This window comes from Pseudorca crassidens, chromosome 14, assembly GCF_039906515.1.
Source record: "Pseudorca crassidens isolate mPseCra1 chromosome 14, mPseCra1.hap1, whole genome shotgun sequence".
Classification (NCBI taxonomy): Eukaryota; Metazoa; Chordata; class Mammalia; order Artiodactyla; family Delphinidae; genus Pseudorca; species Pseudorca crassidens.
The window spans coordinates 72,813,722-72,836,186 of record NC_090309.1 but is presented as its reverse complement, the minus strand read 5'-3'; the positions used below and the strand labels follow the sequence as shown (position 1 = coordinate 72,836,186).

The window sequence follows — 22,465 nt, the reverse complement described above, 5'->3', positions numbered from 1 at the left end:
CCTGGGAGCTTCGAGAGGGGCTGGGTCTCTGGGGGGGTGACTTTCTCCCACCAAGCTTCTCCCTCCTAACATCACTTGCGTTTCATAGTTACTCTCCATATTTTCTCCCTCACAGCCATCTGGATAACCATTCTCTTTGGGAACCCAAGGTGTTCGCCATCCGTTGCTTTAAAATCATCATGTACTCAATTCAGGTACGGCGGCTCCCCTGGTCCAGCCTGTCCCTCTGGCCAAGGTGGCGCCTCTCGGAGCAGAACAGTGCACACCTGGAGAAAACCAGCTGTCCTCTGTGACTTCTCCTAAGCCCCTAGTTGTCTAAACCCGCGCTGCTTAATCTAGTCGTGGAGAAGGACTAGTTTAATCTCCAATATGTCACAGACCCATACTTTATAAAACACAAAAAGAATTGTTAGAAAAAACAAACGACAACCTCATGCAAAATACAGGCCCACAGACCATAATTGGCTGCCATGGCTTCTGTCAAGTTGCTTACTCAACACTTACTCTCAATTTCCATACTTAGCTCAATGTACATGGGCATCAGACAGATCTTGACCTGGCACCAGACCACAGGCCACACTTTGAGCACCACTGGACTAAACCACCGGGCCTCTTGTGGCCCTAATAAGACCTGGGATCTGGGGAAACCGAAAAGGAAGACAGTATCTTAAAATTGACTTTTGACCCATTTGAAGTGAAAGGGCCCAGGGAAAATGTGGAAATCCAGGTCTTCATTGGGATTTGACTCAGCTCCTTGTTGGACCGAGGAGGGGGAGGGGCTCAGGAAAAGGACTGGGGTATCCGGGTGCCACCTCTAGTGCCTGCTAGCCTTGGGACCTCCCTTTTGTCCACCCAGCTTTGGGTCCTCGTCGAGGGCTGCCCTGGCTCAGAGGCCATATGGGGGCTGCTATCTGGGGACCAGCACCTCTCCCTCCCCCCCAGCCGCAGCACTCCCACCTGGTTATCCAGCAGCTCCTGAGCCACCTGGATGCCAACAGCCGCAGCGCGGCCACGGTGCGGGCGGGCATCGTGGAGGTCCTGTCGGAAGCTGCTGTCATCGCCGCCACGGGCTCTGTGGGTAAGGGGGATCCCGAGTGGAGTGGAGCCTGGGGACCCCCCCAAGGACAAGGAACTGCCCTTAACCGTAGGCTGCCTCCCCTTCCAGAAGAGGGCAAGGCACGATAGGGAGGTGTCAGAGCCGGCTTTCCTCAGGAGGAGAAATCAGCTGGGGAAGGTAGTGGGCAGAGGAAGCCCCTGGCTGGAAGGGGGCCTGGGCTTGCCCGATAATGCAGGGCAGGGGAGAATAAGGGAGGAGTGCCAGCCCCGGATTTCAGGTCTCCCACCCCGCTGCGCTCAGGGCCCACGGTGCTGGAGATGTTCAACACTCTGCTGAGGCAGCTGCGGCTCAGCATCGACTACGCTTTGACCGGGAGCTACGATGGGGCCATAAGCCTTGGCACCAAGATCATCAAGGAGCACGAAGAGCGCATGTTCCAGGAGGCGGTCATCAAGACCATAGGTGGGCCCGGGGAGGGGCGGGGCCCGGGGCCGGAACTGCGGTGGGAGGGGCAGGCAGGTGGGCAGGCTCCAGGCAGGCGGGCGGGAAGGCGAGGCCCCTTCCGCGAGGATGTTAGTCCAGGGGAGTGTAAGATTGTCATCCACTTAAATCGTGTTATTCACGGACACTGGGGGAAATGGGAGTCAGCCCATGGCGCACACAGCTCACAGAGTGGCCTGGGCCAGGCCCGAGTTAGATCACAGCACAATCTCCCTGGGTTTCTCAGCCTGAAGTTCAGATCAGAGGCTGAGACAGGCGAACTCTTCCCGCACCTCAGTCCCCATTAGGGCCGCCTGATGCTTCCACGTTTGAGCGATTGGAGGGGAGGTGGGAGAAAGAAAGAGAAAAGGAAGGAAAGAGGACAGGGAGAAGGCCATGGATATGCACGTGGATGTGGAAGGGGAGAACCATAAAGCCACCATGTGCGTGTAAGGGCTCATCACTTTCAGAGCCCTCTGGTCCTAGCGCCACTGGAGCTTCGCCATCCCGAAGACCTTAACCACAGCCTCCGGAATAACACGTGAAGGAACGGGAGCCTGGAAGAGTCCTCTGCCGTCATCTAGATGTCTCCCTCTGGGTCTTAATCGTCTCCCTAGAGAAGCAGCCCGCACTCTTCACAGTAGTTTGTTCAGCTGAAAGTTTGAGCGGAGACTCCAGCAGCTGCCAGCCTCAAACCCTCTCTTCTGTCTTTTTCCTGAAGGCTCCTTTGCCAGCACGTTGCCTACTTACCAGCGCTCCGAGGTGATCCTCTTCATCATGAGCAAGGTTCCACTGCCTTCCCTGCATCACCCCATGGAGATGGGGAGGACCGGGTGAGTCTGCCATGCCTTCCTCCCCCTTCCTCTCCCGGCCTAAATTCCACCTGACTCCCCGTCCCACGTCTTTGGGCTCTCTCCCTTCTCCACCTCAACTTTCCTGGTTCTGTCCTTACTTGTCTTCTCTCATTCTACTCTCAAATCCCTCAGCAGCCTTTAGTGGGCCTTTGGATCCTACAGTTCCTCAGGCTGTCCCACCAATAACAACCTCCCACCTTGGGGGGAGCCATTAGTTCCCTGGTCTGGAAATCACTGTCCTGGGTAACCCAACAAGATAAGCCTCATGGAGAATCTAATCAGGAGAAAGACCTGGGCAGGCAAGTGTGGGGTCTTTGCCTGTATCACCATCTTGGTGATCATCTGTGTCTCTGGTCTATAGGGAGAACAGGAACCGACTGACCCAGATTATGTTGCTGAAATCCCTCCTTCAGGTGAGCCTCTCCTGTCCCCATTCCTGCTCTGCCTCTGTAGGAGGCAGCTCCTTCCAAGGAAACAAGACAAGGCTACTACATACAGTTGTGCAGGTTGCACACTGCACAAACATGCCCAGCCAAAGGGGTGAGTAGGGGGCTGAAATCCAACCTGTGTTCCACTCACTAGCCAGGCTGGGTACCCACAGGGCTGGGTCTTCCAGAGCAGGCAGGATGCCTGTTTCTAACTTTCACAAAGGTACCTTCTCAGCTACTGATGGCCTTGTCACTCAAACATTATCTCTGTATTGAGGTGGACTCTATTGGTTCCTGCCCTTTTTCCCTCCAAGTATCTCCCCAGGTCCCTTCCACCTGTTTCTCCCTTGGTACTTATGACCACCTCAGTCCCCTAGCCACTGTCTTTCCCTTTATCCATTTAAAAAAAAATAATAGCCATAATTCTTTTATCTAACTTAATTTTTAATTTTTTTAAAAAATATTTTTGGCCAGGCCACGCAGCTTGCAGGATCTTATTTCCCTGACTAGGGATCGAACCCAGGCCCCGGCAGTGAAAGTGCCGAGCCCTAACCACTGGACCGCCAGGGAATTCCCCGCTTTATCAATTTTTTTACATTTGTCTTCTTTCCTTCTTTGCAGCCATCACTGGAGGCTAGATTTATTGTTCTCAAATGCTGTTCCTATGACCAACTTGTTTAACATATAGATTCCCTAGAGATTTTGAGCCATTAGTCTGAGGTCCTGGAATCTGTATTTGTAACAAGCTTCCCAAGGCACAACCCTGGCCTAAACTCTGGACATCTCAGAACTAGATTATTCTATAGTTGCTCCCTCCTCCTCACCTATCATAAATACAACCAGGAAGAATTTTCTAGAAATGTTGTTCTTCACGTGTTGCTCCTTGTTAAAGAGTAAATCTCAGTTTCTAATTGATGTGCATCCAGATTTCAAACTTCTCAGACTGAAATTGGAAGGTCCTCAGTCCCCTTTCCCTCCGTAGACCCCCCATGTGACCCCTCGACCCGTCTCTGTTCTAACCTTGCCGCTCTGCACAGCCACCTCACTCCCGCTCACGCCCTCCCTCCCCTCTCTCCAGCCCACACCTTTCATGTCACACTATTTTTATAAAGGTTTTTTGTGCTGACACTGCCCACATCTGGTACCTCCTTTGTCTGTGTACTCCTGCCATTTCTTTGCTGAGCTTACCGTCATTAATTTGTACCCTGTGTCTTACCAAGGTGACAGTTTGGGGCACACTCAAATACATCCCCCTTCAGTGAACATTGACGTTTACTACCGATGCCACCAGGCTTTACCAGAGCCTCAAGGGCCTGCTGAATCATCAAAGGCATTGTTTTGCAATATGGACTTAACAGTAAATCTGGTTTGCGGCTTTTAACTACTTTGACACCATCATGGGTGAGGTGTCTCTACGCCTGCTGGCTTTAATCAGAAGACCCTCATTATGGCCGTGCTAGAAGAGATGTAAGCAAATGCTGTGTGTGCTCTCGGCTGTTGCCATGTCCGTGGGTTCTAATTCCTCAGCCCAGCTGTAAGTTCTTCCACTGTCTCTCCTTCTTTGTGACTGTTCGTCTTCTAATGAAGCGTGTTCATGGTGAATGTTCGCCATTTGTGCCCTAATGGGCTGAAACATTAGGTTCAGAGGCTCCCTGGCTTTTGCTCTCTTCTAGGGCTCATCCTTTGCTTGCTTTTAGTAACTTAATGTCCCTGCATACTGTCCCCATCCACTTAGCTAAGCTGAGCTGGGCGGGTTGCCTAGGTAGATGTTGGAGGGTTCCCAAAAGCTGCCTAAGGTGGAGGACAGGGAAACTGGGCTGGGAGATGTTTAGAGAGGATGGATGCTTCAGACCCAAATTCTGCCGACTGCCCCTCAGTCTCCTCACTGCTGCCAGGAGGGCCGGCGTTCGTAAGCACGTGATCCTGGGCTCCCTTGCAGGTATCCACCGGCTTCCAGTGCAACAACATGATGTCAGCTCTGCCCAGCAACTTCCTTGACCGCCTTCTCTCCACCGCCCTCATGGAGGACGCAGAGATCCGTCTCTTCGTTCTAGAGATTCTCATCAGTTTCATTGATCGTCATGGCAACCGTCACAAGTTCTCCACCATCAGGTGAACTTGGGGTCTCCCCTCTATTTGGTGTGTGATGGGGGAGGAGACTCCCATTAGGACCTCGCACTCAGGTGGGAAGACGATTCAGATCTTCAGTGGGAACCCCCCAGGGAGCTAATCATGGACATGGACCCTGGGGTCCTACAAGGGAAGGAGAGACTGAAGGGGCATTTGTGCCTGGTGGAGCAAGGGAGGGAGATTTGGGAGGTAAAGAGCAGGTACCCACGGGAGCTCTCAGGTGGGGAGGAAAGAAGGGGATGCAGGGTTATCAGTTGAGACTGGGGGGCTGAAAGGGAGGAAGGAAAGGGAGGAAGAGGGTAATCTGGATCAGTATTTAAGAAAAAAGAGACAGGAGCTTGAGAACTTGGGAGAAAGTGGAGATCAGGCTAAGAACCAGGGCAGGAGGACACAGGGAGGCATTGGTACAACTAACAACACTGGGATAGAGCCCAGTGATACCATGTGAGCTCTGCTGGCCTCGCGCAAGGGCTGACTGAGGTGGCCCCTCACGTCCCCTCCCAGTACCCTCAGCGACATCTCTGTCCTGAAGCTGAAAGTGGACAAGTGCTCCCGGCAGGACACCATCTTCATGAAGAAGGTTAGCAAGCGTGACCTCAAGACACAGTGAACCCCGGGTGGGTCAGGCCCTGCGGACCCCAGTCTTCCAGCCCCCAAGTCGCCACTGGCCATGCCCCTAGAACCCACTTCCTCCTCTTTGACTATGCTTAGTCCGGATGACCAGCCGACCCCTCTAGGGGATCAAGCCCCCAGGTCATACTTATCACCGAGCCAGAGTGAGGAGCATCCCTTGACTATGTTCTAAAACTGGATTTGGGCAGCAGCTTTTGTTGCTGGTTTCACTGGGCCCACCTTCCCTAAGCACATACTCCCGCACTGCCCGATTCCACTGGGGTCTGCTTTAAAGGCATCCTGTCCCTGAGGGCGGAGGTGGGGTACACACAGCTGCATCGCCCCCTTCAGACTGCTCTTCCCATTCTCCTTGCCCCTCCTGTCCCCACCCTGCCCGCCGTGGCCTTGCCTCCACCCTTGTCCCCGTCTCCAGCACTCCCAGCAGCTCTACAGACACATCTACCTGAGCTGTAAGGAGGAAACGAACATACAGAAGCACTACGAGGCGCTCTACGGCCTGCTGGCGCTCATCAGCATTGAGCTGGCCAACGAGGAGGTGGTGGTAGACCTCATCCGCCTGGTGCTGGCTGTCCAGGTGGGGCCCCCTGTGGGCGGGACATAGGGCTTGGGATCGGGGGAAGGCACCTGTTTTGGCCAAGCACTAGTGAGAGAGCCAAGTAGCCGCTGCTTAACACCTGTTCTGGAGCCCAGGAGTATTGCACCCTTGGTTGGCCATTCCTCCATGAAGACCACAAACCGTGGTCCTATTTGGGGACCACCAAACGATGCTGAATTCATGGCTTTGGCCCATCCTCAGAGTAAAGGAGACCCGGGAAACAGGGTCTTTCAAAAATATCCCTTCACCCTAGTATTCTGGGTCTCTTGCAAGGTCTGAATGAGACTCCAAGGATTGCCAAGAGGGTACCCATAAGCCCGGAGTGATCTCCATACAAACTCATTTGTCTAAAGATTACCTAGTTCCCAAACCTGGCTGTGCTTCAGAATTGCCTTAAGCACTTATTAAAAATATATAGGGCTTCCCTGGTGGTGCAGTGGTTGAGAGTCCGCCTGCCGACGCAGGGGACATGGGTTCGTGTCCCGGTCCGGGAAGATCCCACATGCCGCGGAGCGGCTAGGCCCATGAGCCACGGCCGCTGAGCCTGCACGTCCGGAGCCTGTGCTCCGCAACAGGAGAGGCCACAGCAGTGAGGGGCCCGCGTACCGCAAAACATAAAAATAAAAATAAAAAAATAAATAAAAATATATAATCCCAGTTCTGTCCCCAAGCTTGGGGATCTGGAGATTCAACAAGCTCCCCTCGTGACTCTCAGGCAGCCAGCGTGGCACTAGATAGGGCTTTAGACTTTCATGGTCTGCCTGGGTGGAAGTCCACTGCTCAGGATGCTGGGAATTGGGGCAGGTCCTTCAGACCTCAAAGGCCAGGGTCAGCAGGGCCCCGAGGCTAGGTGGGCATCGTATCCTGAATGGTGGCGACCCTGGAATTGTGTGGTGGAGACTCTTCAGCCACCTGCTTGATGGCGCTAAGTCCTGCAAGGCCAACCCAGATGCTCCGATCGTCCTCATCCTAGAATCTGAGATTCCTTTGTGTCCTGATCCCTTAGTGACTCACACAGCTTTGTCGGTTTAACATGTGAACCCAGCTTAGCAAGCCAATCCAGTCCTCCAGGAATCATCCAGGGTCTGTGGTGAAGGTGACGGCCTCCTGGAGGTGGGACTCATGAGGGTTTGGACAGTCCAGCTCCCTACAGCGGGAACTGCAGAGCGGGGCCCTGAGGGCGTCGCCTCTCCACTCAAGGATACGAGCCTCCAGCTCATGGATTGTTCTAAGGACCATTTGCTTCAGCTTTAATGAGGGCGACCCCTGTTCCCCAGGGAGTTACGGGGAAAATGCTTTGCCTTGAGTAGTGGGCCACGTCTAAAGGAGGTTGGTAGAGGGTGGCTGGAGGGTGGGGCACCAGCATAGTTTGTTCCCTCTGTGTTGCCACAGGACGTGGCCCAGGTCAATGAAGAGAACTTGCCTGTTTACAACCGCTGTGCCCTCTACGCGCTGGGTGCCGCCTACCTGAACCTCATCAGCCAACTCACGACAGTGCCTGCCTTCTGCCAGCACATCCGTGAGGTTGGTGTCCTCATGACCCTGAGAGCTCAGGAGGCCCTTGACTTGGGGTTTCCCCAGAACAACTTTTGCTTAATTGCATGAGCCCTGTGCTTAGTCTAGGCATGAGAACTAACGATGAGAGATTCTCAGCGGTAGTGACTCCTCCTGTACGACATGACATAGCAGGGCAGGGTCAGGCACAGGCAGTATCCTGTACCCCTTCCCAACCTGCTACCTGCCCTCCTCTACTTCCGGCCCCTCTATGCTCCCCCCACTCCCGGAAGCGCACATACCCACATCTCTCAGGTCATCTGGGACTAAAGCTACTTTAAGGAAAGTTTTTGTTATGAAAATTTTCAAATATCACAAAAGCAATATAAGTAGGGCAGTGAACATCTGCACAGCTGTCACATGAACTAAACAGTTATGAAGATTCGTCCACATTTGCTTCATCTGTCTCCTTTTCTTTTTCTTTGCTGAAATGTGTTCAGACAAACCTTGACTATCATGTCGTTTCACCTCTGCATATATCAGTGTGTGTCCAAAAAATTATGGACACCTTTCTACCTGATTGCTATGCTATTTACATGCCTAATTAAATTATCGGTTATGCCTTGGTATTACCTTATACCCGGTCTATAATCAAATGTTCTCAGTTGTTGCAAAAAGGCATTTTAAGACATACTGAACTATGTATAGGTAGAATGATATAATACGTAGGATTAACTTTAAAATACACTAGCAAAACAAAATAAAACTAAACAAGAAAGCTCAGGTCTCAGCTGGCCTGGGCTGGCTGTGGGCATGGAGGAAGGTGCTATATTGCTGTGCCAGAGACCACCCTGAATGAGGCAGGATCTTCCCAGCCTTGGGCTGATCCAGGAGGGCAGGAAAGGCAATGCCCCCACATCCTCTTCAGTAAAAATAGTAGCATCATGGCTTCCTCACCTCCTGCACATACTTTCATGCCAAGCATCCTCCCACTTCTCAGCATCTTAATAACTGTCAGCTTTCTTGTCAAAAATTTGCAAAGGATGCTGAGGGAAACTCACCACGTCACTCTCCATCAGGGTGTTTTTGCAGTGCACCTGGGTTTGGGGAACAGTGGGACCTATGCTCCCTTTTTTGCATTTAAACAGAAAACAGGAATAGGACACAGGAGCAAGAAACTGAACTCTCTTGGGAGCTAAGTCCCCTGCCTTTGGAGGACACTTAATGCATGTGTGTCACTGGAGACAGCCTGAGCAGTCCTCCTGGGCTTCACAGGCTGCCCTGAGGTCCCTGTTGGTCTGAGTTTCTCCCTCAGAAGCCCAGCCATGGGTGCTCTTCCAGGGGGTTCGTGGGAGGGAGGAAGTGCTCAGGGGAGTGGGAACTCTTTCACTGGCCTGTTTGGATTTCCCTCTCCCTGCTGAACCCAGCTTTTCTCACGATTCCTCCCAAACCTCAGGTGATAGAGAGCAGGAAGAAAGAGGCTCCGTACATGCTCCCTGAGGACGTGTTTGTGGAGAGGCCCAGGTGAGAACACTGAGGACGTGCTCAAGGACAACCCAAGCAGCTGAGCAAGGAAGTGGATGGTCTGAGGCCAGGGACTTGGGCTTCTATGGGCTCAAGGGCAGAAAGTGGACCTTATGCCTATGACCCAGAAGTCCTGGGTCAAGTGTGATCCCCTCACCTGACCATAATTCATGCCTTGAGCCATCTCAGCGTGTTGTACCGTAGAATACGGGCTGCATGCAGCCTCTGGGAACTTTGACCAAGCCCATGGGAACAAATCCTGGAGGAGTCCTTCCTGACAAGACAGTGCCGCCAATCCAAGTGGCCTTCTCAGCCTGCAGTGTGGGCCAACATCACCTCAGCATCAGAGGGACTCAAGGGAAAGATATTCTAAAAAAACCAAAATATCCCACGATAGAGGACGGCTTTATAAATGGTGGCCCATCCACACCCTAGACAACTGGTAGCCCATCCAAAGTGTTTTTAAAGAATAGTTCATGTGAGATATTCACTGTACAATAGGTGAATAAAATAGATCCTAGAACAGGGCAGTGGGGGCCATGGGGATGTCTGTGTGTGTGCAAAAATGTGTGTGACTGAGGGACTCTGCACAAAATCTGAATGTGGAACGTGGGACTGTAGGTGGCTTGTTTTCCTTTTGCTCCTCTGTCACTTTTGTATAATGAGTGTTACTTTTTTTTTTCCAGCCTTGCCGCGTGGCTTGAGGGATCTCAGTTCCCCGACCAGGGATTGAGCCCAGGCCACGGCAGTAAAAGCCGGGAATCCTAACCACTAGGCCACCGGGGAACTGCCTTGAGGATTACTTTTAAAATTAAGGAAGGTCGGGCTTTCCTGATGGTGCAGTGGTTGAGAGTCCGCCTGCCGATGCAGGGGACACGGGTTCGTGCCCCGGTCCGGGAAGATCCCACATGCCGCGGAGCGGCTGGGCCCGTGAGCCGTGGCCGCTGAGCCTGCGCGTCCGGAGCCTGTGCTCCGCAACGGGAGAGGCCGCAACAGTGAGAGGCCCGCGTACCGCAAAAAAAAAAAAAAAAAAAAAACATAAGGAAGGTCATCAGGAAATCATTCTAGTCCCCCATGGTTCTCATCTGCCTCTTCCCTCCTTTGTCTCCCAGGCTGTCTCAAAACGTCGATGGAGTGGTGATTGAGCTTCTCTTCCGCCAGAGCAACATCAGTGAGGTCCTGGGGGGCAGTGGTTACAATGCAGACAGGCTCTGCCTGCCCTACATCCCTCAGCTGACAGGTAGGAGCCCTGCTTGAGGACTTCCGAGCCTGCCTCTGGCTTTTCTTGGCCAGGGCCTGAAAGGAAGGGACTTGTGGGTCCTTCGGTCACCTTCCATGGCACCTTAGATGTCACACAAGAGCTGAAAGACACAGTGGAAATCCATGGTGAGATCCTTGATTTTCCCACCTCTCCTCTTCAGTGCAGGGTCCTTGGGAGTAACTGGCCCACGGGATAGCCTGGCCTGTGCGTGGGAGAGACCCCACGGTGCCGGAAAGAGCACACATGGGCTGTGGAGTCTGAGACCCAGTTCTCTGTAGCTTACTTCCTGAAGAATCTTAGACGAGTCCCTTGGCATCCCTGAGTCTCAGTTGCCTTGACTGTAAAATAGGGATATTAGCAATACCTGCCTTAGAGGGTAGAGGCAGATGCCCGTAGTAGGAAATGCTACGCAAATGACAGCTGCTGGTGCTGTTAGCAGATGACCCTTGTGAAAGTTGAGATACGCTTTCTGGTCATAAGCGGCTTCTTTGTGCTCATCAGTAATTTCAAAATCTTAGCCCTAAAAAGCAAAACTCACCACCCTAAGATGGGCGGTGAAGGCCGCAGCCCTCCATAAACTCCAGCTGTAGCCCCAGCGTATAAACCCCCTCTGAGCCCTCCGAGGACTGTGGACCAGGCAAAGGCAGGGGGGTTGGGAGATGGTGCTGGAGGCATGATCCTGGCTTGCTCTGCAGGGGCTGGGGACTCCAGCTTCTCTATCCTCCTTTCCCAGATGAGGATCGCTTATCCAAGAGGAAGAGCATTGGAGAAACCATTTCCCTGCAGGTGGAGGTAGAATCGAGGAACAGCCCAGAGAAGGAGGAGGTGAGCGTCTCATTCTTGATCCACTGTCCTGGTGAAGCTCAGCGTCCTCCCGGGAGGGGACTCTTCCTACCTCCTAGGTGGTCAGACACTCCACGATCTAGACTCCCTTAGCCACCCCACACATTTAAAGTTGCACAGAAAGTAAATTTCTCAAGTAAGTCCTGTTTTCTTACTGACTCTCATCATATGTATCCTAGACATTTCCATCTGGAAAAAATTACCGAATCCCCCCCACCCCATACACTCCCATGAGCATGTTATAAAAGTCAGTCTTGAAAGCCTTGCTGGTAGTCATTCCCTGTTCATGATGGAGGCGGACGTGCTCCATGTTGGAAATTGGAAGGCCTCACAGAAAAGAGGAGGGCAAGAATAGCTTTTACAATGTTTCTTCCAGATATGTCAAGAAAAATGCTTTTTTTTTTTGCGCGGTAGTGCTTCTACCTCAGAAAATAAAGAAGGTGTACCCACAAGTAAGGGGGAATAGAGAATTTTAGTGGAAATAGCAAGTTTACTCACTAAAATGAAAAAGAAATGTGGGCGGGGCAGTGAGGAGGGAGAAAGGCATCCGAGGGAACTGAAGCCTCAGGATGCGGTACCCTTGTTTTAAATGGTAACTGCCAATTAAGGGAGTTAATGGAGACAGAGACCCAGGGGAACCTTAGCAAGAAGCAGGGAGGATGCACATCTGGGTGGGACTGGGACAAGGAGACTTGTGAGATCCCTGGGCATGGACAGCCTGGAGTAGCTGTGCAGGACAGCCTGGACACCCAGCCTTTCCCCAGATGGGCCTGGAGCAAGGAGAAGTCAGTGGGGTAAAGGTCAAGCCTCCCCCTAACTGTGTCCTCAGCCATTCCAACAGCTCCTCGGTTACTAGGGCAGACCTCCAGGGCAGGGCTTTCCCAAGCTTGTCTGGAACCTTCCCATGGAAGGAAGGAAGCTCTGACTCAGGCTAATTGGAGAAGCAACATGAGGTTGAGCCAGGGGTCCTCCGAGGCCCTTCCAGCTCTGCAGGGATGGGAACCTCACGTGTTAGGAGCACAGCGTGAGTTGACTGCTATCCCCTCAATAGTTGTAATTCTTCCTTCCCGAGAGTTGAGAGACCCTCAGGAATTGATAAGTAAAGTGAAGCAGAAGAAGGAAGAGAAATGCTCACCTGGGTACACAGCTGCCTGCTCCCTCATGGCCCCTCGGTCAGCATCATGGGTTCCTCCCCCTCAGAGAGTCAGCTTAGCCTGGGGATGGCTTGGTATCGAAAGCAGGGGTGTGGGAGCCTCCACCCTTCTGCCGTGCTGTACTTCTTTCCACTTCCAGCCCACCTTGCCCCCCCCCACCCCTCCAGAATCTCACGGTAACTCCCTGTAGCCTCAAATGCCAGCCTCATAACAGGTGATCAATAAATGCTGGTTTGGTTAAATTCCAAGCCCAGTGCCTGGCATTCAGAGCCATTTGTAGTCAGGGATGCCCTCCCATTTCATTTCATCTCCCCTCCTCTCTGGCTGGTCTGCTCTCAGTCTCCCCCATGCTATCTCATTCACCTCCATGTCTTTGCTAGTGTGAAATCCCATGTCGGAATCACCCTTCCTCTCCACCTCTACGTTCTTGAATCGCCCATTCATCAACATCCAGCCTGTGGTCCATCTCCTCCATCAGCTCCTCTCTGCCTGCCTTTACCCAGTGACCTGTCTTCCTTTTTCTCCCACCACCACATGGTTTCCTGTCACTTTACCCGTGAATATCTGATGTTGGTCAGTGCTGACAGTGGATGGGTGGATGGATGGACGGATGGATGGATGGGTGGATAGACAGACCTACAGAGGATGAACCTTCACAGTGAATGAATCTTCAGAGTGAATGATAGCGCTCTCTTGCGTGTCATTCCTATAGTAATACATTTTGCAATTTCAACTAAGTGACTAGCCAAGAATCCTACACATAATTGGTGCTCACTTAATATTTGTTGGATGACTTTATCCCAGACCTACAACTCTGTCCATTCCTACTCGAACAAGCATTTATGGAATTCCAAGCTCAGTGCATTGTCTGAGTGTATAAAGTGGATATACGGATGCACTCACACCCAGATCAGGGACTAAAATGCTGTCCTCCAGGAGCCCTGCCTCTGCACCCCCTCCCCAGAGGGAGCCACTAGCCCAGCTTATGTCACTTCTTGGGCTTTATATCAATGAAATCATTCTCTCCTGTGTCTGCCTCGTTCATGTAATATTACATTTAACTAATAGAATATGAAGAAATCATGGGTCTTGCCTCAAGGAGCTCACAGTCTAGGGGGGAATTCCTGGAATTTAGTCCAACCTCCTTCACAATTTTCAGCATCTGACCTAAGGCCACACATACATAGAACACCCTGCTTTGGGTTTTATTATTTTCCACCTCCTTTTATGGGTTCCCAGGACACTGAGATCCTGTGACCCAGGTCCTTGGACCAACCTCAGTATGCCTTACCTTTACTGAATACTCACATCACCTTGGTGGATAATTTAATATCAGGAGTCTTCAAAAATGTTAGTCAGGGGCTTCCCTGGTGGCGCAGTGGTTAGGAGTCCGCCTGCCGATGCAGGGGACACGGGTTCGTGCCCCGGTCCGGGAAGATCCCACATGCCGCGGAGCGGCTGGGCCCGTGAGCCATGGCCGCTAAGCCTGCGCGTCCGGAGCCTGTGCTCCGCAACGGGAGAGGCCACAACAGTGAGAGGCCCGCGTGCCGCAAAAAAAAAAAAATGTTCTTGAAATTTTCATATGAGATTATATTTGCTAACTGCCTTCTCTTGTTTCGAATATTTTCTGTTAAGTCCTCTGAAGATTTGTTTGAATTACAGTGTTTTCTTCCCAGGGAGCTTAACAGGACCCGCTGGGGGGCTGGGGGGGAGGGGCCAGTGAGTTCTTTCAGGCCAGACTTGTGACTGATGAGGCAGTAGCCTCCCCTCCTCTCTCTCTCCCTGCTCTCCTTCAGTTGGAGGCTCTGTGCCTGCTCAGGCAGCTTCCAGAGACCCTAGTGAGAATGTGGGTGTCCTCAGGGAGTTTCTCCCTTCAGGACATTCTTCTGAGAAGTGAAGTGGCTGCCAGGTAACTGAGGAAGCCAAGGCTGCCTCCCCACCCCCCGCTCCCCCCTCCCCCTTTCTGAGCACTTCTGTTCCCTCTCCCTCAGCGCGTGCCTGCCGAGGAGATCACCTATGAGACGCTGAAGAAGGCCATTGGTAAGTGGGAGCCCCCCAGGGAGGGGATCACAGGGCTGGGTCCTGGAGAGGTGTGTGGGTGTGTGCAGCTGTCTGCTGCCCTCGCAAGTGTGATTCACACAGGTGTGAGGGGAGAGGCTGGTGGCTTCCTCTAAACTCTTCACAACTACTGAAGCTGCAATTAAAAGTCCCCCTCTCTTAACGGGTTGGGGGGGTGTCCATGTCCTATGCCAGGAACCCTTTTTCTACTGACTGCTGCCATTAAAAGTGGTCAGTTGAGGGTTACAGCCAATCAGACAAGTAAAAAGCAATTTTATTTTTTATTTTTTTAACATCTTTATTGGAGTATAATTGCTTTACAATGGTGTGTTAGTTTCTGGTTATAACAAAGTGAATCAGTTATACATATGTTCCCACGTCTCTTCCCTTTTGCAGCTCCCTCCCTCCCACCTGCAATTTTAATGTGTATAAATACCTTGACAATTTTTTGGTGGAGTGTGATACAAAAGAAAAAGTTGAAAAAGTTCTTAGTGAAAGCCATTAAGAACAAATCCTATTAATATTTATTTAATAATGGCAATAGATTTTAAAATGCAGTATTACCTCGTCTAGATTATTGGGCAATGAAGTATCCCGAATTAGAGAATTTTTCCGATAACTGATAACAAGTCTTTATCTTTGTTGTCATTGATGGTACACTTTCTAAATGTTCCCACTGCTCTGCCTTCTTAAACTGGGCATGATGAACATATTTCATACCCTTCCTTTTTTTTTTTTTTCATTTCGGCTACCAAGAGGAATACGCAGAAGCCTTAAACTTAATGGCCTCCGACTGCTCTGCCGTAGGGGTTCTTCGCTGTCTTTTGTGGCTTTTCCACTGTTGATGTCCCTTTTCATATTCCCCCAGAGTACTTCCTGTTCCAGGAACTTCCGTCTAAGAGTCCCAGTGTCAATGCAGCTACATGGGGCTTTAGCCCCACTTAAGGGTCCACTCAACTAGTTTTCAAACTCTTAGGCAAGGAAGGGGGCTGAGCCCTCAGGCAGAATCAGAAAAGGGTCTAGCCCTCCCAGGGCTGAGTGATGGCATCGCACCCTCCACGCTACCCTGCCCCTCATCAGCAGAGTGGAGATCTGGGGGGAAATCTCAGACTGCATCACTGGGGTAGGACCTGAGGGCTGACCTGGCTCTCTGTGGCGCAGTGGACAGCGTGGCCGTCGAGGAGCAGGAACGTGAACGGCGGCGACAGGTGGTGGAGAAGTTCCAGAAGGCGCCCTTTGAGGAGATTGCAGCGCATTGCGGGGCCCGGGTAAGTGAGACGTAACGGTGCCCCTCCCGGGATCAAACGGACACTGGATGGGGGCCCAGGGCAGGACTGAGTTTCTAGGAGATCCTGGTTCTGTTGTCATCCAGAAATTAGGGTTTAGATCCCAACAGTGCCTTGGCACTACATTGTTTTCCCATGAACCTAAGGCTATTAGTCATACACCCCTCCAGAGGTCACAGTTTTCATATAAGGGAGAAACCTTGACCTCAGGATCTCCTGTACCAAATAGATAGATGATGATAATTATAATCATCAGAGCAGGAACGGAAATAGCACTTGCTGTTCATCAGAGCATCTTATGTTTATCAGCTTATCTCCTTCTCATGACAACTCTGCCAGTTTGTTGCCATTAGGGTCGTCACATTATGGAGTGATGGGGGAAGGGGCCAGGGCACAGGAAAGATGGCCAGCGTTTGCTAGAGGGCCCGCTTCCAACTGGGGGACCCCGGCAGGTGGAATGGAACGGCCTGGCCTTGGAAAAGAAATCTGAATGAGAGGGTGCCAGACGAGTAGATGGCTAAGGGAAGAGCACAAACATTCCTTGAAAATGATATTCCAGGATTTGTTAGCCCCAGTGTCCATCTTCGTAACAATGAAACATAATTGTAAACATCCAAAGTCTACAAATAACTTATATTTTATTGTACTTTTTCCTCTCAATAAAAACACGTGTAATTTTCTATTATATATATTTCAAATATATATACATAAACTTCTCATATATTATAATAATTATATATAGTAATATATAAAAAATACATAAATTATATATAAAAATACATGTAAGTATAATATAGATTTTTCTGGGCCTATATTATGCTGACCTCTAGTTCCATCCTGAGAGGTAGAGGCTGCTCATTTCGTGAGCTCAGAGTTGAGCACAATCTCACTCTCTGTGTACGTGGACTTAGGTGGAGCCGGAAGGGACCAGAGAGAACATCTTCCCTAATGCACCAACTTTGTACAACTGCTCCTTGGGAGTTAAGGAAAGAGCTGGAACCAGCTCTGAGCCTCCTGACTCTGCCCAGCAGGCCCTATTGCCCCACTTGGAGGAGCTAAGGGCTCTTCCAGAACTTTGGCTGAAGTCCTTCCTGGGGTTCCTGGCCTCTGTGCTGTCCCCGACAGGCCTTTGCTGGGCGGCTCTTTCTGATCTGAACCCACCGCCAGGGTCCACAGATAAGTGCTGGAAACAAGCTCACACCGGTTTCTTTCCTAAGGCCGCAACTGCCCAGCACTTTCAGTGCATGGTGGGCAGGGGGGCTTGGGAGTCAGCCCCTGGCTCACTTTCCCTCTGTTTGTGTCTAGGCATCACTGCTGCAGAGCAAACTCAATCAGATCTTTGAAATCACCATCCGGTAAGTGGCAGCCCTGGGCAGGGGATCCCCACTTCTGTGGCCCAGTGTAGGTACCCCTCCCCCCAAGTCCTCCTCTTGCACCTGTCTTCAGCCCTCCCTGCCCCCAGCCTCTGTCTCCAGGGCTGGAGTCGGCCACCAAGTCTCCCCAGATAAGGAAACAGAGACTGAAGGGAGAAAGAGACAGCTCAGTGAACCCTGGAAAAGAGCCGGGGGTCCTAGTGTCACAAGCTGGTACTTTCTAGAGCAACAGAGTCGCTGTAGAGCCTGCAATAAAGCTTGACTTCAAGCTGAAGATTCTAGAACAACTTGAAACCTGGGAACCACGGAGTGACATAATCTCTGGTCCCTATTCAAAGAGAAACCTCAATCAGCTGCTCTGCTGCACGGGGCGGGATCCCAGAACTGTCCTCATGCCTTTCCCCTCCTTGTGTTTCTGTCCCAGGCCCCCACCAAGCCCATCAGGGACCATCACTGCAGCCTATGGCCAGCCTCAGAGCCACTCCATCCCCGTCTATGAGATGAAGTTTCCCGATCTGTGCGTATACTGAATTCCAAGACACAGCTTCTCGGAGGGGTGGGGCCTGAGGGAGGGGCTCGCCTTCACGCCCACCCCGACACCATGGAGATCTAACTGGGATCTCAGAGAAAAAGCACCTTGGACAGCTAAGCAAGGTGGAGCCCTGGGCCCCCCTGCCCCCCTCTCGGCCTCCCTGCTTCCTCTTTGTCTTCCCTGAGGGAGATCTGGCCACGCTGGGGCTAATAAGCATCCTACCTGTGCCCTTTGTCTCCTCTTCTGTGTCATCCTGGGGTCAGGAGTCGTTGGGGGTCTCCAGAGAGAGGCTGAGGTCCCAGGAAACTCCTGCTTAGTGTAGTAAGTGAAGGGCTTTCACGGGGGTGGGTGTGCAGCTGCCATTCCCCCGGGAGGGAACTAGAGAGAGACACAGTTGGTCAAAGGAAGCCATAGACTGCAATCAGGAGGAGGCAAGGCCAGCTCCTCCCGTAAAGCAGTGGCCTGTGAGAGCTGGAAGATGGGGCGCTGATCTCCTCCAGAGTGTCCCCTCCTCCTTCCCCATTTGAGGGTCCAAAGGCCTTCAAGTCTCTGGTGTCTTTTCCACTCCCCTGCTCACCCTGCCAATTGCCTCTTCGTGAATTGTTTCTATTGTTAATTAATACTGAGCTTGTATAATGGAAGCTGGGGTAGAGACACCGTGCGGGGCAGCAGGCCGCTGACAGAGGGAGCCCGTGTCCCCAGGCTGGCCGGCTGGGCCAGGGAGCAGAAGCACGGGCCAGCCTCCTGTCCAGGAGCAGCTGGCAGAACCTCACCTGGGCCTCTTCCTGAGGCAGCTCCCTCTGGCCAAGAAGAGCCCTTTCCTTCTTCTTTTCCAGTCTAACTTACCATAACTTTTCTGAGCTGATATGACTCACAGGAAGGTGAGAATAGTCACATGATTCCTTCCTGGAGAATTTGCTCTTGAAAAGAGGGAGGGTGAGTAGATTTCTTGACCCAAAGGAACCCCTTTTGAGGGTACCATTTTCGGCAGCGTGGGGTGGGGTCAGAAGCGGGCTGATTCTGCTAAGGGGAGGGCAGTCTTCTCAGGACACCCTCGGGTCACACCTCTGTGCGTGGCCCTGCACAGATGCACTGTGAGAGCCTGATTATCAGGGCTGATAGGTGTATTTGTCCAAATTAGGAGAATCTTAACACATGGAACTCTCCTGTTGCGTGTGCAATAATCTTGTTGGGTGTGGGGGCTACCTGACCCTCGTTCCTATAGTTTCCCCCCTTGGTTGCTGCCTCTGTGCTGTGGGCCTGTGGCTTCCAGAGGGTCTACATGACTACAGGGCCGAGGAGGCCCGGCTCCCGCCCCTCCACCACAGCCTTTGGCTCTGCTCTATGGCTTTTGGCTAATACTCAACCCAACTTTACAGGCATGAACCGAGATTTCTCTTTACTTTAATATCTCTTTATTAAGAAACCAAATTTAAAATAACTAGAAACAGGGCTTCCCTGGTGGCGCAGCGGTTGAGAGTCCGCCTGCCGATGCAGGGGACACGGGTTCGTGCCCCGGTCCGGGAAGATCCCACATGCCGCGGAGCGGCTGGGCCCGTGAGCCATGGACGCTGAGCCTGCGCGTCCGGAGCCTGCGCTCCGCAATGGGAGAGGCCACAACAGTGAGAGGCCCGCGTACTGAAAATAAATAAATAAATAAATAAAATAAAATAACTAGAAACAAACTTGAAGACAAATGACCTTTGGAAGAAGCTTCAGAGAAAATGTAAATCTTGAGCCACAAACATGTCTTTTCCTCACTGGATCTTCCCATCTTTCTTCCCTGCTCAGCTTTGACGCGAAGCCCTGTTTCTCTCTAGTGCTTCTCTGACTGTAGGGTCCACCCCCATAGCAACTGCACCCTGAGCACTGCCCTGGGGCCCTGGTTCTGGGACTTGGCAGTCATTCCCTGGAGCCTCTTTCTAGAACCAGCACTAGAACCAGAGACCTACATGTCCATCAGCTGTCTCTCCCTCATCCCCACCCTGGGAACAGATCGAAGAAACAAGGTGCAGGATTCCCATTCTTCATATACTTCACTGCTGTTTCCTCTGTCTGAAGCAGCTTTTTCTTTGTGTCACCGCTACATAGCAAAGATGTGCTTCCTTTGGAGACATGGCCACATTTTGAGTGCCCTCCTTCTCGGTTTCAATTTAAACTTACACTCAGTAGAGTATTAACTTGCCTGCTGACATGGAGTAGAATACGGATTCTGGCCAAAGATGCCTCAGAATCAGAAAGTTCATGATGAGCATTAACTGGAACAATTACCTGGTAAATTAAGCAGCCTCCTTCACCCCACCCCTGCCCTCCCGAGCCCTGGGAGAGAAGGCAAGCAGAGTTTGGTGGGTGCCCCAGCCTTCAGCCTAGCACCACTCTTCCTGCCTTCCAAGCCCGCTGGCGTCACCGTGTCAAGCAACCAGCCCTTTTTGCTTTCCCCCCTCTGTTGTGAATTTCAGTTAGCAAGGCCACCCAAGCCAGTCACTCCCCAAAACTGCTGAAGACTCTTCCTCGTGGGCAAGGGGTAGGGTCGGTTAGCACTCTGCTGACAGAACCCAGTAGCATGGATATACTTGGAATTTCAGTGAACTTGGTTGCGTCACATAAATGCATAAGAAGCAGATGAGAGGAGAGCCCCAGTGTGACCCTGGAGGCTCCTTACGGTTTTCCTTGCAAAGTGGTCCCCCATGGCCTGTGCCTGTTCCCATTTTCCTCTTTTTGAAAAGTAGAAATAAGTGATTTCTTGGCTGCTACACATCTCCTCCCCAGAGAAGTAGCCTGAGTGGGTCAGAAGAAGAAGGAGAGAAGTCCTCAGACATTCCCCTCTGTCCAGCCCTCCGCCTCAAGCATAAGCATAGATGGATGAGCAGTGAAAAGGTGGGGCTGGGACCATGTGAAGTGCTTGAAGTGCAGGGGTCCCAGGTGCACTGTCCTTTGCCCTGGGTGTTCTCAGTCCCAGAGGATATGTTTCAACTGGCCTAAGAATCAGAACAGCCTTGCAGTTGTTTAGACTCCTCAAAGGCCAGACCTCCTGGCTTCACTAGGGGCCCTTGGGTCATGACACCTTCCAGTTGCTATTCCATTGTCCCTGGGGCTTCTCACCTGGGTACAGAGAGTCTCACTGAGAAGTGAGACTTTCTCCCAGTTCCTCTTTATGACCATGAAATGGCAGCTGGCCAGCTGGGGCCTGTGGGAAAAGACTAGACCTGAGCTGTCAGGCTGAATAGTAAGTTTGATGGTAGACAGGGAAGTGGGCACCTCTGAGCAGGCCACGCCCACTTCTCCAGACCCAAAGACCCTGGCAGGCAGTTGTGCTGAAACGAGGCACCTTCCTTATGTCTGGGGAGAAGGCTTAGGGCAGTGTATTGCCTCTTCATCTCGCTAAGCCTAGAAATCTTCTAGTTAAAATACCCCGTATCCCAAATCCAGCCTAGGGCTGAAGCCTGCCGAAGGATGGTCTTGGTGGGGCCTGCCAGCTGGGGAAGTAGGGAGGGGACACAGGCCTGTGGGAGGGGGCTCTGCGGCCTGTTTTCCGTGCTCTCCTTTAGCACCAACCAGGTTGACCAGGTCTTTTCTCCTTCAGGAGCCCTTGGGACCCCAGCCCATCACTTTCCCCTTTTGAGCTCTTCCTCCATGGCTGTTGATTCTGGCCTGTGGAGAGCAGAGCTGTAAATCCACAAATGCTGCAGCATTACACATACATTGTGACATGTCTGTGTCCATTTAGACGTTCATGACCTGGCTGAGTGTGTGTGTGCCCGTGCGCGTGCAAGTGTGTATAGTGTAGTTCATAGTTGACAGTGTATGTATATAATAGCTGACGTATTTATATGTGAGTGCAGAATTAGTGCCTGTGGCGGTTTTCTGTATTTTGAACTCATTGAATCAAATTAGTTTAAGGGATAGGAAGGAGGATGGGGGGGGCGGGGGTGGAATGTAGGAAGAAGGACTCTTAGCAAGATTATTCTTTAGGACTATTAGTCGTGATTTCCCAATGAGCCTTCATGATGCCCTTTTCAAATAAATGTTAATGTTGTCACCACACGGTTGTCTATTTGATTTCTTTAAAGTAAATGGTTTTTTGAGATGCAAACAGGATCTGAAAATGCCACCAGTATTAATCACTGACATTTAGCCACCCCCCCCCCCATCATTATTTACTTGCCTCAAAAGGAAGGAGGGTAAGGGAAAGGATGCTACCAAGATGTAAACACAAGGCCCAGGATTCCCAGCATAGGAGCATCCTCAGATGGGAAGGCCTGGGCCATTTCTTCATTACAGTGACTAGAATCTAGCCCCATTTCATATAACCCTCATTGAGGGAGACTTTATCTTAAAAGTCTGGCTTTCTGATTCCATCAGGACTTCCCAGGTGCATTCCAGTTTTCTTTAATTGTGAACTTCTAAGATCATCAAAATATGGGAGTAGGGCTTCCCTGGTGGCGCAGTGGTTGAGAGTCCGCCTGCCGATGCAGGGGACGTGGGTTCGTGCCCCGGTCTGCGAAGATCCCACACGCCGCGGAGCGGCTGGGCCCGTGGGCCATGGCCGCTGAGCCTGTGCGTCCAGAGCCTGTGCTCTGCAACGGGAGAGGCCACAACAGTGAGAGGCCCACGTACCAAATATATATATATATATGGGAGTAAATATGGAAGTGCCACACAGAAGCGTTCCCCAGCTGGCTTTGATCTGCATCATCCCCTGGTATGTCTGATGCAATTGATGTGGAGATGTGCATCTCTGTGCATCAGTGTCTGTGAGTCTC

General features: G+C 51.6%; 1 protein-coding gene across 6 annotated transcripts in view; it reads left to right on the top strand.

Moving 5' to 3' along the window:
* The window catches only part of EFR3B (EFR3 homolog B), an 88,041-nt gene extending 66,297 nt beyond the window's left edge, over positions 1–21,744 (top strand). For 4 of the 6 annotated variants that reach the window (XM_067703539.1, XM_067703540.1, XM_067703538.1 and 1 more), the window contains 16 exons: positions 116–194; positions 943–1,078; positions 1,358–1,519; positions 2,259–2,370; positions 2,753–2,804; positions 4,759–4,931; positions 5,454–5,529; positions 5,995–6,156; positions 7,570–7,701; positions 9,128–9,195; positions 10,308–10,435; positions 11,190–11,281; positions 14,445–14,493; positions 15,673–15,779; positions 17,103–17,152; positions 17,595–21,744. In XM_067703539.1, coding sequence (XP_067559640.1) covers positions 116–194; positions 943–1,078; positions 1,358–1,519; positions 2,259–2,370; positions 2,753–2,804; positions 4,759–4,931; positions 5,454–5,529; positions 5,995–6,156; positions 7,570–7,701; positions 9,128–9,195; positions 10,308–10,435; positions 11,190–11,281; positions 14,445–14,493; positions 15,673–15,779; positions 17,103–17,152; positions 17,595–17,700 — 1,684 coding nt within the window. In that variant the 3' untranslated portion in view covers positions 17,701–21,744. The remainder of the gene's footprint in view (positions 1–115; positions 195–942; positions 1,079–1,357; positions 1,520–2,258; positions 2,371–2,752; positions 2,805–4,758; positions 4,932–5,453; positions 5,530–5,994; positions 6,157–7,569; positions 7,702–9,127; positions 9,196–10,307; positions 10,436–11,189; positions 11,282–14,444; positions 14,494–15,672; positions 15,780–17,102; positions 17,153–17,594) is intronic. The other 2 variants (XM_067703537.1, XM_067703536.1) reach the window with 2 other exon arrangements.
* The last annotated feature ends 721 nt before the right edge of the window (positions 21,745–22,465 follow it).